The 16,841-nt window shown below is 32.6% G+C and overlaps 8 protein-coding genes across 8 annotated transcripts in view; 5 read left to right on the top strand and 3 right to left on the bottom strand.

Moving 5' to 3' along the window:
- Positions 1 to 2,979: 2,979 nt before the first annotated feature.
- Hlc (putative ATP-dependent RNA helicase DDX56) lies at positions 2,980 to 5,199 on the top strand. The gene is made up of 6 exons (XM_069122429.1): positions 2,980 to 3,168; positions 3,337 to 3,780; positions 3,842 to 4,101; positions 4,179 to 4,371; positions 4,448 to 4,752; positions 4,819 to 5,199. Exons 1-6 carry the CDS (start codon positions 3,079 to 3,081, stop codon positions 5,177 to 5,179), a joined length of 1,653 nt encoding a protein of 550 aa, XP_068978530.1. The 5' UTR covers positions 2,980 to 3,078; the 3' UTR covers positions 5,180 to 5,199.
- A 2-nt stretch (positions 5,200 to 5,201) lies between these two features.
- Positions 5,202 to 6,475, bottom strand: LOC138184453 (protein PBDC1). The gene is made up of 4 exons (XM_069122439.1): positions 6,332 to 6,475; positions 5,943 to 6,008; positions 5,810 to 5,869; positions 5,202 to 5,714 (listed from the first exon to the last, which is right to left on the bottom strand). The coding sequence occupies exons 1-4, from the start codon at positions 6,350 to 6,352 to the stop codon at positions 5,355 to 5,357; spliced, it is 507 nt and encodes a 168-aa protein (XP_068978540.1). The 5' UTR covers positions 6,353 to 6,475; the 3' UTR covers positions 5,202 to 5,354.
- Positions 6,476 to 6,614: 139 nt separating this feature from the next.
- On the top strand, positions 6,615 to 7,921 carry LOC138184455 (translation initiation factor eIF2B subunit beta-like). Its single transcript, XM_069122441.1, has 5 exons — positions 6,615 to 6,757; positions 6,823 to 6,909; positions 7,206 to 7,393; positions 7,564 to 7,720; positions 7,785 to 7,921. Exons 1-4 carry the CDS (start codon positions 6,690 to 6,692, stop codon positions 7,620 to 7,622), a joined length of 402 nt encoding a protein of 133 aa, XP_068978542.1. The 5' UTR covers positions 6,615 to 6,689; the 3' UTR covers positions 7,623 to 7,720; positions 7,785 to 7,921.
- On the top strand, positions 7,794 to 8,330 carry LOC138184390 (translation initiation factor eIF2B subunit beta-like). The gene is made up of 2 exons (XM_069122271.1): positions 7,794 to 8,179; positions 8,258 to 8,330. The coding sequence occupies exons 1-2, from the start codon at positions 7,794 to 7,796 to the stop codon at positions 8,328 to 8,330; spliced, it is 459 nt and encodes a 152-aa protein (XP_068978372.1).
- Positions 8,331 to 8,466: 136 nt separating this feature from the next.
- amrt (TM2 domain-containing protein 2 amaretto) lies at positions 8,467 to 9,386 on the bottom strand. The gene is made up of 3 exons (XM_069122438.1): positions 9,244 to 9,386; positions 9,050 to 9,137; positions 8,467 to 8,983 (listed from the first exon to the last, which is right to left on the bottom strand). The coding sequence occupies exons 1-3, from the start codon at positions 9,384 to 9,386 to the stop codon at positions 8,654 to 8,656; spliced, it is 561 nt and encodes a 186-aa protein (XP_068978539.1). The 3' UTR covers positions 8,467 to 8,653.
- Positions 9,387 to 9,815: 429 nt separating this feature from the next.
- On the top strand, positions 9,816 to 14,042 carry Su(fu) (suppressor of fused). The gene is made up of 7 exons (XM_069122430.1): positions 9,816 to 9,988; positions 10,733 to 10,825; positions 12,125 to 12,434; positions 12,552 to 12,787; positions 12,864 to 13,085; positions 13,159 to 13,366; positions 13,444 to 14,042. Exons 1-7 carry the CDS (start codon positions 9,816 to 9,818, stop codon positions 13,507 to 13,509), a joined length of 1,308 nt encoding a protein of 435 aa, XP_068978531.1. The 3' UTR covers positions 13,510 to 14,042.
- Positions 14,043 to 14,114: 72 nt separating this feature from the next.
- On the bottom strand, positions 14,115 to 16,702 carry LOC138184456 (uncharacterized). The gene is made up of 2 exons (XM_069122443.1): positions 15,562 to 16,702; positions 14,115 to 14,454 (listed from the first exon to the last, which is right to left on the bottom strand). The coding sequence occupies exons 1-2, from the start codon at positions 15,901 to 15,903 to the stop codon at positions 14,275 to 14,277; spliced, it is 522 nt and encodes a 173-aa protein (XP_068978544.1). The 5' UTR covers positions 15,904 to 16,702; the 3' UTR covers positions 14,115 to 14,274.
- neur (E3 ubiquitin-protein ligase neur) overlaps positions 14,406 to 16,841 on the top strand; it is a 122,722-nt gene continuing 120,286 nt past the window's right edge. The window contains exon 1 of the mRNA XM_069122418.1: positions 14,406 to 14,756. Within this exon, the coding sequence (XP_068978519.1) occupies positions 14,684 to 14,756 (73 nt within the window). The 5' untranslated portion in view covers positions 14,406 to 14,683. The remainder of the gene's footprint in view (positions 14,757 to 16,841) is intronic.

Here is a 16,841-nt window from a genome sequence, read left to right as displayed (position 1 = left end):
GCTTTAAAGCTTCATTTTTTCTTTTTTTTTTTCAAAGCAAGCCTAGTTAAAAAGGAAGGCTAATAATCATAAAACCTCGAAAAATAAAGATCTCATAATATTAATCGTAATACATCTTCGAAACAATCATGTCTCCTATCGATTGTATTACGTGAGTATTTTGTATCTATCCAGCTTGTATCTTTTCGATAATTGTATTTGTATGGTGTCTACAGTTTTCTCTCAGCCCTGTCTCCATTTCTATGTCCGTTCATCGTCGAACCTCTCAAAACTCGAAAGCTATTCTGTAGAAGTCGTAAAATTGTATTGTGATAACCGTAAGACATGCAACCGGTGGAAGTAAACTGGGAATAAACGGAATTCGGGAAGCAAGCTTTTTGAAATATCGATCGTTAAATATATTCATTGATCAGACTCGTTTGATTGATACGGTTATGTATATCCTTCCACCTAGCGAACTGAACTCGAAAGCAATGCTCTCTCATAGCAATCTGTGTTGTTACGTATTAGTGTCATGATTTTACGTAAATACAACGCGTTTTTACGTAAATTATATGTTGTTGATTAGTTGCTATACGTAGAAGAACGAACATTCATCGTGCGACTTCCTGCGAGTTATTCTTAACCCTTTCGCTACAGTTATCTAGCCTTTCTCTTCGATTATACTTATGTGGTAGATGATATAATTAAACGTATACGATAAATAGTTTTATTTAGACGATTTTATTTACAAGAAGAGGTTTCTTACCTTTTGCTCACAAAATATACGCATATATTTTAATAACTTCTCTTTAATGATAACATTGATTTTTGCACAAATGATATTTCATCTTTTGCGCAAAAACATTGAACGACCATAATCGCCTGCAATATACGAAAGTCTCTTTGTGACGAGTGACCATGGTCGTCCGTAGTGACGAAAGGGTTAAGTGTTTTACATGTTCAACTATAAGAAAAAAAGCAGACTGTGCATTAAGAGAAGAGAATGTACAATGTACAGCTACAGAAGCACGTGTTAATTTTTCACGATGATTTTCGTTCTGTTAACCTTTCTTTACTTTTCTTTCAACAAGCTTCAGTTGCTCAAAAAATTCCCTCTCCACCACTATGGAGAATGTTTCTTGTTGACACAATAATCGAAAAATTTGCCGATTGATTCGTATTTTAGTTTAGAAGCGTGATAAGATCAAACTTCCATACACAGACACACGTAAGAGGATTTTATGTTTTATCTCGGCGAACGGTGGTTTATCTGATTTCCCTGCGGGAGATAGAATCCGTGTGTTTGAATCACGAGCATTGTATACGTGCGCGAACTTTTAGTGCCGTTTTTATTACACCAGGCAGCCCAAGCAAAAGCAGTCGATAAAACGACGACGGTTTTTCCCGCGTAAAATCGTCACGTGACTCTATTGTGTTTCGCGTTACCGTTCTCTACCTTCTTCAACACTGTTCGGTCATGTAAGCGATTGTACATAATATATAAAACGTGCGCACGCGAACTGTAATTTATCATCAGTGTTAAAAAGAAAAAAAGAGAAAAAACTCGAGTATCAACTAGGACTGTCGAGCGATGAATTGCTCGTTGCGACAGGATATACTTGCGGAATATATAATACACGTATTATAACGTATACAATATAATATGTATATTATGTATGGTATACAGGGATATATAGCCCGCACAGTTAACCACGACCAAAAAGTGCCGAAACATTGGCGAGAAATCGAGGACGAACGGGGAAAAAGAAATGTAATGCAAAAGAGAAGCCTAGATATATTATTACGGATCGTACACGCACGATCGATAACATCGGATTCTACGATCACGCGTACGCGATGCATGAGCATACATACACACGCGCGCGTAACATACACATGTATAAACGGTACTCATGTACGCGTACATACGATGAATATGCATATACATAAGAAGAAAAGGGAAAAAAAAGGAGAAGGATGAAAAAAACACGACAGTTTTCGTATCACTACAGCAGCAGCTGCACCTCTTTTTTGATTCTCACACACGCACTCACACGATTTTGAATCAAACATTCTTTTTTAGCGGTCAGAGAGAGGGATCGCGGATTTACCAACACTCGAATAGAGATTTAATGTTTGTAAGGGCAATAACGATTGTAAATTTTTCGAGTACACTGTATTTGAATGTGTAAGTTGCATAAAAAAGACAGATTTTTTAGATATTGCACTATAATATTTATTATTCTAAGGTAAACGAGACAGGATCGCGATTCGCCGCGCTCGCGATACCTCGATACCTACCCAGAACTCTCCCCCCACCTTTTAAGCCTTTTAGGCGGCCTCGATCGCATCGAGAATCGATGCCCGGGATCAACAGCGACGAACTATCGATCGCTTCCGCGATAATTTAGTTTCCAAGTCCGCACGCGAAAATTGTTCCGTGCGAGATTAATGTAATTTCTTCAGCCGCGATCGACGCTGAATCGCAAGCGCGGCCACTTCGCGACGATGATGAATTAATATTAATTAATAAAGAGACAAAGCGAATGCATTGTTCTTTCCAATAAAAGAAGAAGCAAGATTTTTAGTGTTTACACTACAATTGATAAACGATTCTATTATTACATAATATTATATTAATAACAATATTATTACTGTAATGTTTGTTTTTGGTTATTAAAGTGTGTATATAGCAATATATTCTAGAAATGGTCTCTCTTGTCGAATCTATTATACACCTTCCAAAAACGTTTTTTTCTTGTAATAAAACTAGTAGCTGTTCTTAACAATTTTGTTATGTTTTCTATACTTCCTCTTATGTTATTTCTAATAGTATATACTTTAGTTCGCAGTAATTTTTATCTATCGTCAAAACGAAGTCAATTTGCAGTTTATTATTAAACAATTTCTACTTTGTTTTCTGTACGTGCAACATAAACATTTGAAATTAGGTATGAGATCAACATAAAATTATCTGTTTGAGATAGATATGAAATGGCGCCACTGGTTAATGGAAGTCGATAGAAGTAAACAATTCAAGTTGTACTGACAAATTGACACGTGCTTTTTAATTTGAAAAGCATATTTTTGTTCATTATGGCATCGAACGAAATGGAAGTGGATGATGAGAATGAAACTAAACCAAAAAATTTTTACGAATTAGAACTAGACGACAGAATTTTAAAGGTAAAGTATCGTACATTTTTATCATCCCTAAAAAAGAGGTTATATTTCCAATGTATAAGTAATTATTTACTATAAATTATTATATCATTACATAGTTCATATTTTTGTTTCCTAAAATTAATTTCCCATTCATAATTGTTCATTTACGTATAAAATTAAATATTTTAGGCTATCTCGAAATTAGGTTGGGTGGAACCTACGTTGATACAAGAGAAAGCTATACCATTAATGATGGAGGGAAAAGATATCTTAATCCGAGCTCGCACAGGATCTGGGAAAACAGCTGCATTTACTATACCACTTATACAAAAAATTTTATCGAATAAACGAATGCAAAAGAAACAAGAAATTAAAGGGCTTATCGTAGCTCCGAGTAAAGAGTTATGTAAACAAATACATGATGTCATAATTTGCTTAACAGTAAAATGTAGCAGAGAAGTAAAAGCTATTGATGTCAGTCCACAATTAGACCTTAGTGCACAGAAACCATTATTAGCGGAAAAACCTGATATTGTTGTTGGTACTCCAAGTAGACTATTACAACATTTAAAAGCAAATAATATGAAATTGAAACAATCTCTTGAAACATTAATAATTGATGAAGCTGATTTGGTAAGCAATCTTAATTCAATTACTTATTTGTGTACATAACAATTTTATTATTATATTTCAGGTATTTTCATTTGGGTATGAGGATGAAATAAAAAGTTTATTGAATTATTTACCTATAGTATACCAAGCAGCTTTAGCCTCTGCAACATTATCAGAGGATGTGGTAACGCTTAAAAAGTTGGTACTTCGTAAACCAGCAATCTTAAAATTAGAAGAACCACCACTAGCTCCGTTATCACAATTATCACATTATAGTCTTGCAGCAGAAGAAAATGACAAAGCTGCTATTTTATATGCTTTATTAAAGTTACATTTAGTTCGGTAAATCCATGAGACTAAATAGTACAATTGAAGAAACTTGTAATTTATTAATAAAAAATGTTATTTATTTTTTTTAGAGGAAAAACTATAATATTTGTAAATACAGTAGATAGATGTTATAAGCTAAAGTTGTTTCTAGAACAATTTGGTATACCAACTTGTGTTTTAAACTCTGAGTTGCCAGCAGTTTCAAGATGTAGAGCAGTCACTCAATTTAATTCTGGAACATATGACATTATAATAGCATCAGATGAAAAATCTTTAGAAGAAGTAAATATTATATGTTTATATACAATTTATGTGTACGTGTAAACTAGTATACAATTCTAATTTTTATTTCTGACAGCCTCATATAATAAAAGTTAAAAGAGGAAGACGAAAGAAGGACAAAGAATCTGGTGTTGCGCGTGGTATTGATTTTCAGTTTGTGTCCAATGTAATTAATTTCGATTTTCCTCAAGATGTAAATTCTTACATTCATAGAGCCGGACGTACGGCTCGAGGTAAAAACCAAGGAACGGCATTAAGTTTTGTATCGATAAGAGAAAGACCGCTTCTTGAACAAGTTGAAAGCGAATTAAAACATTGTTATAATCGTGATACATTATTTAAGACGTATCAATTTAAGCTAGAAGAGGTCGAAGGTTTTCGGTATGTTAGATAAAAGTTTTATTTTAAGCTCGTTGTACATTTGACTTTATAAATATTTGTTTTCAGATATCGAGCAAAAGATGCCTGGAAAGCAGTAACGAGAATTGCTGTTCGGGAAGCTCGTCTAAAGGAGATAAAACAAGAGGTACTTAATTGTCAAAAATTAAAAAGCTATTTTGAAGATAATCCGAAAGATCTACAATCATTGAGACAAGACAAAGCATTGCATACTGTAAAATTACAATCACACCTGAAGGATGTACCAGAGTATATAGTTCCACCAACTTTGAAAAGGCTTGTTGGTACTAACAGAAAGAGAAAGTTCAATAGAGAAGCCGCAGCATCTAAACCTACTGCTACACAATTAAAGTATCAAGCACGTGCATCAAATCCTTTAGTTAGTTTACAAATAAAAAATATGAAATAAAAGTTTTATACTGATAATAATATATTTTTCTTAAACTCATTTATTTCATGACACTGCTTATTATAAATAACATTTTGTAGTATCTTATATATTCAAGTTATAAAAAATTGTAGATGAAAAATTACACGCTATCCAAGTAATTAACACATAATATCAGAATATTATAATTATCAATTTATGATTTTTCTGTATCCTGCTTTGGTTTGTACTTTTGTCTAATACCATCATTGAATCCTTCTCTATTTCTGGCAAGTTCAATGGCATAAAATTGTATTCTAGTTGTGAGTATACTGTTTTCTTCTGAGTAATCTCCTTCGCAGTCTGCTCTTAACAATGTACCAAAACTATAATCTTCAACAAGTCCCTTAAATTGTTCACAGAATGGTCTCCATTTCATTTTTCCTTCAGGTGATTTTAATTCATCTTCATTTATTTTATCTACTTTGAGATCAGAAAAAGCATCACGAAAGGTTTTATATATTTGTTCATCATGAGGTGTAAGTTTCAAAAATTTAGGATCAACTGAACATAAAATCTAAAATAGAAATATCAAATTAAAAATTAAAATTTTTTGATTCTTTTGCTTCTTGTTATATAGAATTATGTCAATTATATTAAAATTTATTTTACATTAAAATAAACTTCAGCATGTTCCATGGCTTTCATTGCCCACATTGCTTCTACAGAGGGCTAGAAAAAGGGAATTATTGTGATTATTACCTTCATAAATTCCATTATTTCTTGTTGTTTATTTGTAACTTACATCATTATCAAATTCTTCTGCAGGCCTAGACAATACACTACTACCAGCTATTAATTGATCTGCAGTCTTAAAATCAAAATAATTTGTTCTAAATTAATAAATATATATATATTGGTATATAATACATAATATATCAAAATAAAATTTAGTCATATACCAAAAAAAAATAGTAATTAAATATTAGAATAACTTTGCAAGTTTAAAAGATTTTGTTACAGTGATATAAAGTAATCAACAAATAACGTATTTTAAATTCGAGACAAGGATTTTTTAATTTTTACAATTGTAATCAAATTTACAGTAATATTTATATCGAAAGACATACATAGGTTAAGGATCATTTTCATATGAAAAAAAAATTTGTACATTACTAGGTTTATCATACTTACAACGTTCCCAATGCGAGCCATGCCGTAATGACCAAAAAATAAATTGTAGCAAATAAATTATCAAATATTCCTCAAAGTATTTACAACAAAATTAAATGTTGGAAATCGAAAATCGAATGTGTAGTGCACATGTCACGCGGTTAAAATACACGTGCAACGCAACAGAGCTAAATGAGAAGGAAAGCAAAACCAAGAACCAATCATTATTTCAGTTTACTAGTAGTGGCAGTTGGCATTTTGATATTATCGATATAATTTAAATGATATTGATAGAAAAAATGTTCAGATCCTTCATACTGCTTTTCTAGAAAGGAATAATATTTACGAGAAAAAAAATTTCAAATAGCTTTTGGTTAAAATGGTTAACACGGAAGACGGGGATATTAACGAAGGAGTGTTAAATTTAATAAATGATATTCATTATGGGTGAGGATTTAATAAAGTAGTCTAACCTCGAGTAGAGCGAAATTTCATCATATTTTGTATTTCAGCGATGTCAGTGGTACACATAATATCGTAGTGGCTACTATATTGGTTCTGAAAGATATCATAAATAATGCAGAATGGACTACTGCTGAGTAGGAATTATATTTCTTTCTATTCAATATAACTTTATGTAAATCTAAGAAACACTAAATAAAGAGATGTCAATGTTTAATATGATTAGCACTCTAGTTACTGATAGTCAGTATTTTTATTAAAAATAATAGATTTAACTTCGACCAAACTTTTTGACTTAAAATGACAAAGGATTTTATTATTTTATAGTGCTTTATTTGTGTGTCTTCTTAGGTATATATGATCCTACAAAAGTTAAGAATACAACAAAAGCAAATTACTTATATATATGTGTATATATTTTATTTTTTAAAAGGAATTTAATCAATATAATTTCCAAAAATGGAAAGTATTTAGTGGAAGCTATTCCACTTGAATTCTCTATTGGAAATATGGTCCGTAGAATATTACAAATAATTAGAGAAGAATATACTTCCGAATTAAAAAATAATACCGATGAAACAGATACACAAGAATCTCTACATAAAATTCTCACTGCTGAAGGTGATCAGGAAGTTGATTTTAACATTTCTATACCTTCTTTAAAATCAGCTATCATAGAACATATTAATGAATTTGAAGTTGAGTTAGAAACCTGGTTAGTTCTAATGAACAATGAAATTACAAGGAACTATGTTTTATACAGTGTTATACTTTGTTTATTTCTCTTTTAGTGCAGAAAATATTACACAGCAAGCTTCTGAACACATTCATTCTAACGAAATTATTATGACAATTGGTAAATCTACATTAGTGGAGGAATTTTTTAATAGAGCAGCTAAAACAAGAGCTTTCGAAGTTATAGTAGCTGAAGGAGGGCCGTCATTAAGTGTATGTATGTGTCATATTACAAATTTTGTACAAATCTAACTAAACATATTTTGATCATTAATAGGGTCATAAAATGGCAGTAAATCTGTCAAAGGCAAAAATCAAAACTACTTTAATATCAGATGTAGCAATTTTTGCAATGATGTCTCGAGTGAATAAAGTAATAGTTGGTACACATTCTGTCATGGCAAATGGAGGATTGAGAGCTATTTCAGGTTCACATACAGTTGCTCAAGCTGCAAAACATTATTCTGTCCCAGTAATGGTTTTACTACCGCTGTATAAACTCTCGCCACTCTATCTTTACTCTCATGAACAAGATGGTTTTAACAAACATGATTCACCATTGCAAGGTGTAATTGATGGTGCAAATGCATCTTTGTTAGAAAGAATTCATGTGTATAATCCAGTTTTTGATTATGTGCCCCCAGAATTAGTTACATTATTTATTTCAAACTCGTAAGGACAACAATGTTAAAGGTTTTAATTTTTTATGTGCAAGTTAATTATGTAATAATATATTTTTATCTTTTTCAGGGGTGGAAATGCACCATCATATGTTTACAGATTGCTTAGTGAACTGTACCACCCAGATGATTATGAATTATAATAGATAAGTGTAGAAACATATTTATACATATATATTTGTAACCAAGTGCTTTTTTGAAATAATTGTTAAATTCTTCCCAAGTTAATGCTTTTAATAAAAAAAAATGGGATAGGAACCATAGATATTTAAAAGCAACTTTTCTAACAGGAATATTTATTTACACATTAAGATATATATACAAGTAAATATAAATTCATTTTTACAAAAAGTATCTCAGTAATTTCGTAAATTCGAAATTATTGAATATTTATTTAAAAAGGATAGCATACAAAACACTTGATTTTATTTTACAGATTTGGAATTTGTTTCTTCTGTTTGGTATGTTATACATAAGGATTCCAATTACTGCCATCTTCAGGTTGTAAAGAACCTGTGACTAACAGAATTACGTCAAAAACCCACCATACACCCACTCCTCCCAATGTCAATAATTTGCCAACAGCAGTACCAGTTTGTCCTAAACAAAACCGATCCATACCCAAGAAACCTAACAGAATACTATATAGTAAAGTAGTAGTAAAATAATGGTCACTATATTTTATACAAGGAACTCCTTCCCGATTAAATGTTCTGGGTCCATAACACTCAATATATGGTAATACAGTACATGACACTTTAGTTTTTTCAACATCTTCGTACTTGGAACCTCCAAACTAGAAAGAAAACGTCTACTAAGCCACTGATATGTATAATAGCTCTATGCGTGTATGCAATATTACCTTTACACAACCAAATCCAGTTTCATCTTTGGCAGTTTTATTACCTTTATGATCAATCGGCTCTTCACATTCTATAAATTCTTTTGGCCTGAAAAACATATATTCGTACCATACAAATAAAAAATTTAGTGAAATAGAATTAATTCTTTGTTAGCAAATAAATAACTGCCAGCGAGTGCTCAGTAAATACTCACAGAAATTTGCACATTACCAACGGACCTTCGGGTCTGTACTCTTGCTGGAAGTCTGTGGTATTATTTACTGACATAGTTCCCGAACATATTCGTAAATCCCACAAGAGACAAAGTAAAAATAAAACCGAATATCGTAACCTCATCTTGCCGAGTTTGACATGTTTAAATGCACTTCTGTTCAAAGTTTACCAGAACACACCGATAAAGTACACCTTCAATCGTATAACTAGTGTTGGATAGCATATGTATTTGTGTACGAGAATTATTCTATTGGATTGACGTTATTATGTCTCGATCGGAATGAACCAATAGAAACACGCTTCAAATACGTCGACTAATGAAAAAGTGTTTTCCCCTGTTACCTATAGTGACTTTTAAAGACGTACAGTGATTTTGGAATCATTTGGTCGTCCGCTCTGAAAGAATTTAGTTTTGTCAGGAATCAGAGACGTATGTTTTGTGCTCGGTGGAAGGTGCACACAGTGGTTGCACCACAATAAACAAAGTGATCGTGTGTCGCGTATTCATAATATTTTCGAAGCAGTACATTTTGTAGTTGGGAATTTGTGTATATGTACGGAAATATGCGTGAAAGAGAAGAATGTTGTCGAAGTTTTCCACCGGGACAACCGACTCAGGCACCGACAGCACGAGCTCTAGGTCTTGATGCTTTGCACAATCTTTGTAAAGAGATCTATCCGGACCAAAGCAATCCGCTCACTGTCACTGCAGTTGTAAAATACTGGTAAGAATTGTTCGATTTAATCTGCCAATAAAAAGTGGTTTTCTAGCGGTACTAACGTGGAAGGTTTAAATTTCATGTTCAGTGTTTATGACAGAACGAGAGAAGAAATGCGTTGCGGTGTTATTATTTGCATTTATAATATATTAGGTATTGTAGTTCAGTTCTTTATGGTATAGTATATTAAAAATATACTGGAATTAATTTACGACGCGTTTCTCATGGGCTATAATACAAATGTATTAAAAATTATTGCTTTATTTTTGTACTCATTCTTAAATATTATTTACTTTTAGTACTTAGATGCTTTATTACAATAGTTTTTCTTCATAAACTTGTATTAGGATTGCATAATTGGTCGGAATAATACAAATGAAAAAAATGACATAAATATTTAATATTTCTAGAAACAAATTACTACACAGTAAATATTAGAAAGTAATCTTTACTTCTTATTTATTTGCAAGATTATACGTGTAATATTCTACGATATAAAATTATTATTTGTTAAATAATATTGTTATGTTACATTCAATTGGGTTTATTTATTTTATCGCGAATCTTTGAATTTTTCGATCGATACAAAATTGTAAAGTACTTTAGCAGAAAGGTGGTTCCTATCGAGTTTGGGTATGGAACTCTTGCACAAGAAGGGAAGACGATTTATATTTAGCCACCCTTAGCCGTACGTACATTTAACCGGATGTAAAACGAAATAACTGAGATTTTCTGTGCACCTTTACCTAGGTTGGGAGGTCCGGATCCTCTCGACTACATAAGCATGTACGAAAATTCTGGCTGTCCGGAATTGGGAGTACCACCACATTGGCACTATATTAGGTGAGTTTCACCATTCTACATATTATTTCGAAACACTTATCCATTCACCCAAAATACACTTTTCAATAAACATGTAATTTAATACAAGTAATCAACAAGCAGAAGAATATCATTATATTTTAGAAGCATAAAAAGATAAATTATAAATTATTACCAGACTGCGGATTTTTATGCACTTATAGGAGATTGAAAATTGAGAAGTTGCACAAAAAATATGTAAAATACCCCAAAAAAAATATGAGTTTGCATGAAAATCTGCAGTTTGCATTTATTGGTTATATTTTGAGTAAGTCTGAAGTACAAAATTTTTATGATGATCTGTCAACGATTTCTTCCGCTGCGCACGCGATCGTTGAAGTGACACTGCGGCGCATCGTTTATTCAAAAGAGACAAGTCACATTTTTTTTCCAGTGGTCTGGTAAAGAAGGAAGAATCGAAGTGTTAGAAAAAAACGGGAAGTCGGGTATTCGTTAGTGCCACGTTGTTGAGTAGTAGGAGTGTGCCTCTGTTTAATATGGGCTCATGTTATTTTTCCGACACATCCTCGATGACACGTGTATGTGTCACCCATTTCTGTCATTCGGGGATTACATTTACTGTTCTGGTACATTAAAGCTAGGCACGAGCATTTTGGAGTAGTTACAACCTACTATCTTCGGCTTTTACTGTCTCCTATTATATACGACACTATAGAAATTTGAAGAATATCTTGTATTATGTTTTTATATTAGAGATTTATCCGAAATATCTATTTATTAGAAAGTTAAATTTTGTATTGAGTTAAAACTACCGAAATATGACTTTTACATAGACAGATATATAACTCGCGTTGTCGAAAGACAAATGAATGCTCGTTTCAGGAATTCCTCATTAAAAACTAAGCGCCGAATGACGAATGGTCTACTGCGAAAGGGCGCCCATTCATTTTTTTTTTCATTTTCAATGGGTGACCCTTCCTTCTTCAGTCTGGAGCAGCTGTTCCAATAGTTCTCTCTTTTTCTATATATAGAAAGCATAGGGTACAGGAAGATAAAGTCATTTGAAGCGCGACGCGTCGGAAATAGATCCGCACGTCTTCTCTTTTCCGTTTGCCTTCTATCTAAATACGTTCCACCATTCACTAAATCTAGTATATGTTTTGAGATTAAGTTTAGAGTTATTTTGGTCCTGCCAAAAATCCTTGAAAATTCTATTGTCATTTTTCGGTTTAAATCTTATTTTAATTATCTTTTCTTTTTCTACAGAACAATAATGTTTATTGATGTTGGAGTAAGAAATGTTCTTTTTTTTTGTTAAAGTTTTGGTTTATCAGATCTGCATGGAGATGGACGGATACATCCAAAAAGTGGTCCAGGTCGTCCAAGTGGCTTTGGATTTGAGCTAACATTTAGATTAGTCAGGGAAAGGAACGAGATGACTCCTCCCACTTGGCCAGCAAATGTGATGCAACAGTTAGCAAAATATGTTTTTAATTCTGGTAACATGTTGTTACCTGGAGACCATGTTTCATGGCATGCACCTTTAGACAATGGCAATGGCCGCATCACACAAATTCTAATGAGCAGAGATCCACAGTTACCAGCATCCATATCTACACCACATGGTGATGTAAGTTTATTATTTGAAATTACTTTTGAGTAAAATTGTTCAGTTAATTTGGTTTGTTTTCAAATACATGAAAATTTAAAATAAAATATTTTTAATAGTTCATGTACAATGTTACAGGTTTCATTTGCTCAAATTGTAGGAGTTACTTCTGAAGAGCTACAAGCTGCACAGCATTGGAATGGTTTAGGCCTTGTAAATTTACTAAAGTCTAGTCGTGGTTGTGGACCATGGTTGATAACTGAGATGAGAAGGATGTACTCTGTTATGGAAGATGATCCCTCTATAGCAGAGAAAATAGAAACTGGTATAGAAAAGGAGGGTTCTAATTTAAGTGGTGTATCTGCAAAATGTTGGTAAGTATCCTGTATTTATTAGTAAAAGATCTACTTAGTATGTAGAATGTATATTATATTAATTTGTATTTCATAGGTGGGTTCAAGTAAACAGTGATAAAAGTACAGAGAAATATAGAGAGACAAAAAGCGAATCAGACGAGGAAGATGAAGATATAAAACCAATTGTTAAGTCAGAAAGATTGTCTCCTTGTGAGCAAGATACAAATTTACCAAACGAAAGTTTGATCAAAGTTTTACCAGGTCTTCATTTGACATTTAATCTTGAAGCCGGATCTTTGTTACCATTAGCAATAAAGTAAATATCCTTGTAACATTATTTAGCTAATCTTATTATTGAATGAATGTTAAACATAAATGTGTTTTTATAGGGGTCGTGTTATGCACGGAAGGCATTTCACGTTTAAATCAATATTATCTAATACAGCAATAACGATAGTTGCTCCCTCAGTTACGGGCACTTTAGTGTCTAGGGAAAAACCATATGTAGTTCAGGGACCATGGTTACAAGTTTTGCTTCCAGAAGATTTGAGTGAAAAGATGGCTCAAGAGTTCCAAATTCTAAATTCTCCAAATCAGGTAATTAATAGTATCGATATAGCAAACTAATTTAACACTAGCTCTTTATGATAATTTATTTTCAATATATATTTCAGATTCAACTTCCAAAAACATTTTCTTGGCCCGAACATAAACTGGTTATTACCGTTGTAAATGACTGAGAAAACTAGCTTACTGTACTGCTACAAATATCGTAAAACCGAATTAGGATAAATTAACGTAAGCAAAGTATTATCTAATTTCGTTACAGAAGCGAATTTCGGCGAAATTATTTATAATCAAATTGTGGTTATCGAACAAATGATAGACCCATGAGACTTTATCTATCAATGTGTGAAAGAAGAGATATGACTATATTTTTTCTATAATACGAAATGGGATATATAGAATGTATTCTACAGGGGAAAGCTTTCTACGTCTCTCTTTTACAAATTGATAATAATCGTTAAAGATTAATATTTAATTATGTACATAATAGACTACAAATTACAAAGTGTAATTTTGCAATCGATATACAACTTTACACATTGTTATTTTGTACAAAACAGTTTTGTAAATAGAGAATGTTACTATTCTGACACTTACGTGTTTGTCAGGATTCTGTATCAATTTTTACGAACAAACGGAAAGTGTACGATACAACGATAAATATAAGAAATAATATTTATAAGAAAATATATTTTATTTTCTACAATTTTCTTGGTACAGATTTTATACATTGCGCGTATTAGATGCGTGATCATCTCTCTTTTAAATCTGTGAGACAAAAGGATTATTAACAATTTCATTTCTTAACATTAAATTAGTTTTTATATTTTCCAATATTCCTGACATAAAAAAATATTACATTTTTAATGCATGGTTTCTTTACATTAAACCTAATATATTTAATTTTTCTTCCTCTTTAAATCTTTACCTTCTGTTTTCTAATCATTGAATTCCTGTTTAGGATCAGTTCGAGGTCGCTTGCCGTTACGTCGGTTTATCCTTTTCCCTGTCCTCCTCTGCGTCGGACAAACTCCTAGCTCGAGCCTCTCTACTTTATTATTGTCGTTTATGTTCAAACTCGTGTGTCGTGGTTTAAGAAACGCAGCTATTCGAGAGTTCTGGGAGATACGTATGACATTGGAACTATCGTGTGAATCAACAATAGTTTTGATTAGTGTAGGAGATTCCGTTGTACGGAATGGATCGTCCCTCGAACTTTTGATTTGTCGAGATTATCGGTTAGTATATTAATTACGCGTGTGTGTGTGGACGTGTGGATGTGTGAACGTGTAAACGCGTAAACTTTTTAATGATACGTATTCAGAACGAAAGTTCGGAAAGAAGCAAATGGCAGTGGAAATGAAAAGGAGGATATTTAATATATATGGAGGACATAAAGAAGACAATGCATCGCCGATAGGTATGTGAATATTAATTATAATCGTAAGTATATGGCGCTCAAAATAGTTAGGGAATCTTCTATTTGAATAATTTGAATGCTTGAACTAAATATTTCGTTCTATCACGAAGGAAATATCGTGTATTTGATATAACGAAACTTTGATTCTTTATTTCGCATGATTTAATAAAATTGTAATTAAAGTTTTGAAATATTTAAAGAGTTATTATTAAATGTTTCAATTATTTTAAGTGCCGTATGACAAGTAATAAAACTGTCAGGTCAAAAACCAGATAATATTAAGACTTTGGAGATCATACAGTGAATTTTCAATTCTACATAGGATAACTGAAACTACGATTAAAATTCGTAAATGTTGTGATTACCTGGTTTTTGTGCCACAGTCTTCCATTATACACCGGAACAAACGTATCTCGGTATTTCGTCAAACGTGCTTAACGTTCTAAAGCCCCGTTGTATTTCTTCCTTCTAAAAATCAAAGCAAGTTACTTGACCTGTTCGCGTAGAAAAATTGTTGACATTGCGTACATTTTATCCAGAAAAACATCTAACAAAAAATCTTCCTGCTTTCTTTACCTAATCTTGTTTTTGTAAAAAAATTTCTAGGCAATTAATGTACGTGATCGTCCACTTGTTCTTAAGACGTTAAAGGAACCATTTTCTTTGTTCAAACGAGTGCGATATTGAAACATAAAAATTCGGCGATCGTAGCAATGTTAAACCTTCTTCAAAATGAATTTAAGAAACGTATTATCAATGGAATATGATAAACGAAAAGAATTCCACGAATATGTAAGATTCCTACTTGCAACAAATTCCGCACGAGTTTAAATGCGACGATCCAAAGCAGAACAACGATGCAAGCAGAGACGAAATCCTCGACCTCTTCGCAGCTGATATTGCTAACGACGTTAACGATCCCTCGAAAGACGTTGGCGAATGTTTGCATGGCCTCGATACAGAGATCCCTTAGGAAACAGATCACCTGAAAAATCAGGTTCATCACCGCTAGTATCAGCTCGATTATCCTCGCCAAGAAATCGAGAATGATGTCGAATAACTTTTCGATGGTCTCCCATATCCAACAGGCGACGCGCGAGAAGAACTCGACGAATTCTTGCGACGCGTTCGACATACGATTTTTCATGTTTGAGATTGTTCCCGGGATCTTGTCTCGTTTACATAGCTTCTATCAGAACCGTTCAATTTCTCCGTCGCGATTCACGTCCAAACGAATGTCATGCTCCATGTACTCATCGCGAATAGTTCAACTTTCGTACGTTCGATTTCGGATAGATTCAGAGAACAATTCTTCTCACGTCTTTTGTTTTTCTTCTTGTATCTTCTCAATTGGAAGGAACCTTTATGATTTATTGTAAATTCACATGCTGTGAACTTGGTTTTGTTTGAACTGTGAAGAGAAAATGTGAAGTACGGAGCGAAAAGATGGTCATCTTCTTTGAACATCTTGGCTGTCGTCTTGTATTTTTCGTTTTATAAGATACATTTACGTTTAGGGTTTGAATAGTGTATTTATATTATAGTTGTGATTTAACCATTTAATCTTCGATTTATATACTGTAACGTCTCTCCTGAAAGTTTTTGCAAGTTTCATGAAGTATCTCTGGCACGGAAATAGCGAGTAATTTGTTTTTTTTTTCGTGGCCATAAAAGGAGAAAGAAATGTAATCATTCTTGCCACGAGCTTATAGCTGTGACATTAGCATTTGTGATGTTTGCAATTACATTTACTTGGAGCTAGCTACGAGCGAATTTGGGATTTGATACATTAGAAATCATACGCAGATTTATAACTAAAAGTCTGTTTTATTGTGTTTCTACACAGTCTGCAATAACGATAATCTCACGAATATACGTTCGACTATAATTCCAAGCAATCACTAGATCATAAATTACATATTCTACGCATGAATATTAATAAAACAATAACGGTTACGTTTACGTAAAATGGCAGTTGTTGCTATTTTTATTCTGCAGACTATCAAATAGTATCAAATAGTGATTCTGTATACTTTTCCTTCGTAATTATAGCGTCATAAGAAACGCATACATATGTAGTTATTT

Source organism: Bombus flavifrons, chromosome 10, assembly GCF_040668555.2.
Source record: "Bombus flavifrons isolate JBK064 chromosome 10, iyBomFlav1_principal, whole genome shotgun sequence".
In the NCBI taxonomy this organism is placed as follows: Eukaryota; Metazoa; Arthropoda; class Insecta; order Hymenoptera; family Apidae; genus Bombus; species Bombus flavifrons.
This window is presented reverse-complemented; position numbering and strand designations above follow the sequence as displayed.

Coding starts and splice junctions, on each gene's coding strand:
- LOC138184390 (XM_069122271.1), top strand. CDS start 7,794: ATGGCAGTAAATCTGTCAAAGGCAAAAATCAAAACTACTTTAATATCA. Junction 8,180..8,257: donor ACATTATTTATTTCAAACTC/GTAAGGACAACA, acceptor TATCTTTTTCAG/GGGTGGAAATGCACCATCAT.
- amrt (XM_069122438.1), bottom strand. CDS start 9,386: ATGAGGTTACGATATTCGGTTTTATTTTTACTTTGTCTCTTGTGGGAT. Junction 9,138..9,243: donor TTGGTAATGTGCAAATTTCT/GTGAGTATTTAC, acceptor TATGTTTTTCAG/GCCAAAAGAATTTATAGAAT. Junction 8,984..9,049: donor CTGGATTTGGTTGTGTAAAG/GTAATATTGCAT, acceptor TTTTCTTTCTAG/TTTGGAGGTTCCAAGTACGA.
- LOC138184455 (XM_069122441.1), top strand. CDS start 6,690: ATGGTTAACACGGAAGACGGGGATATTAACGAAGGAGTGTTAAATTTA. Junction 6,910..7,205: donor GCAGAATGGACTACTGCTGA/GTAGGAATTATA, acceptor ATTTTTTAAAAG/GAATTTAATCAATATAATTT. Junction 7,394..7,563: donor TAAAATTCTCACTGCTGAAG/GTGATCAGGAAG, acceptor TTTCTCTTTTAG/TGCAGAAAATATTACACAGC.
- LOC138184453 (XM_069122439.1), bottom strand. CDS start 6,352: ATGGCTCGCATTGGGAACGTT. Junction 6,009..6,331: donor TGGCTCGCATTGGGAACGTT/GTAAGTATGATA, acceptor TTTGATTTTAAG/ACTGCAGATCAATTAATAGC. Junction 5,715..5,809: donor ATGCTGAAGTTTATTTTAAT/GTAAAATAAATT, acceptor TTTCTATTTTAG/ATTTTATGTTCAGTTGATCC.
- LOC138184456 (XM_069122443.1), bottom strand. CDS start 15,903: ATGAAAAATCGTATGTCGAACGCGTCGCAAGAATTCGTCGAGTTCTTC. Junction 14,455..15,561: donor TCGTGCGGAATTTGTTGCAA/GTAGGAATCTTA, acceptor CGTATCTCCCAG/AACTCTCGAATAGCTGCGTT.
- Hlc (XM_069122429.1), top strand. CDS start 3,079: ATGGCATCGAACGAAATGGAAGTGGATGATGAGAATGAAACTAAACCA. Junction 3,781..3,841: donor TAATTGATGAAGCTGATTTG/GTAAGCAATCTT, acceptor ATTATATTTCAG/GTATTTTCATTTGGGTATGA. Junction 4,753..4,818: donor GAAGAGGTCGAAGGTTTTCG/GTATGTTAGATA, acceptor ATTTGTTTTCAG/ATATCGAGCAAAAGATGCCT.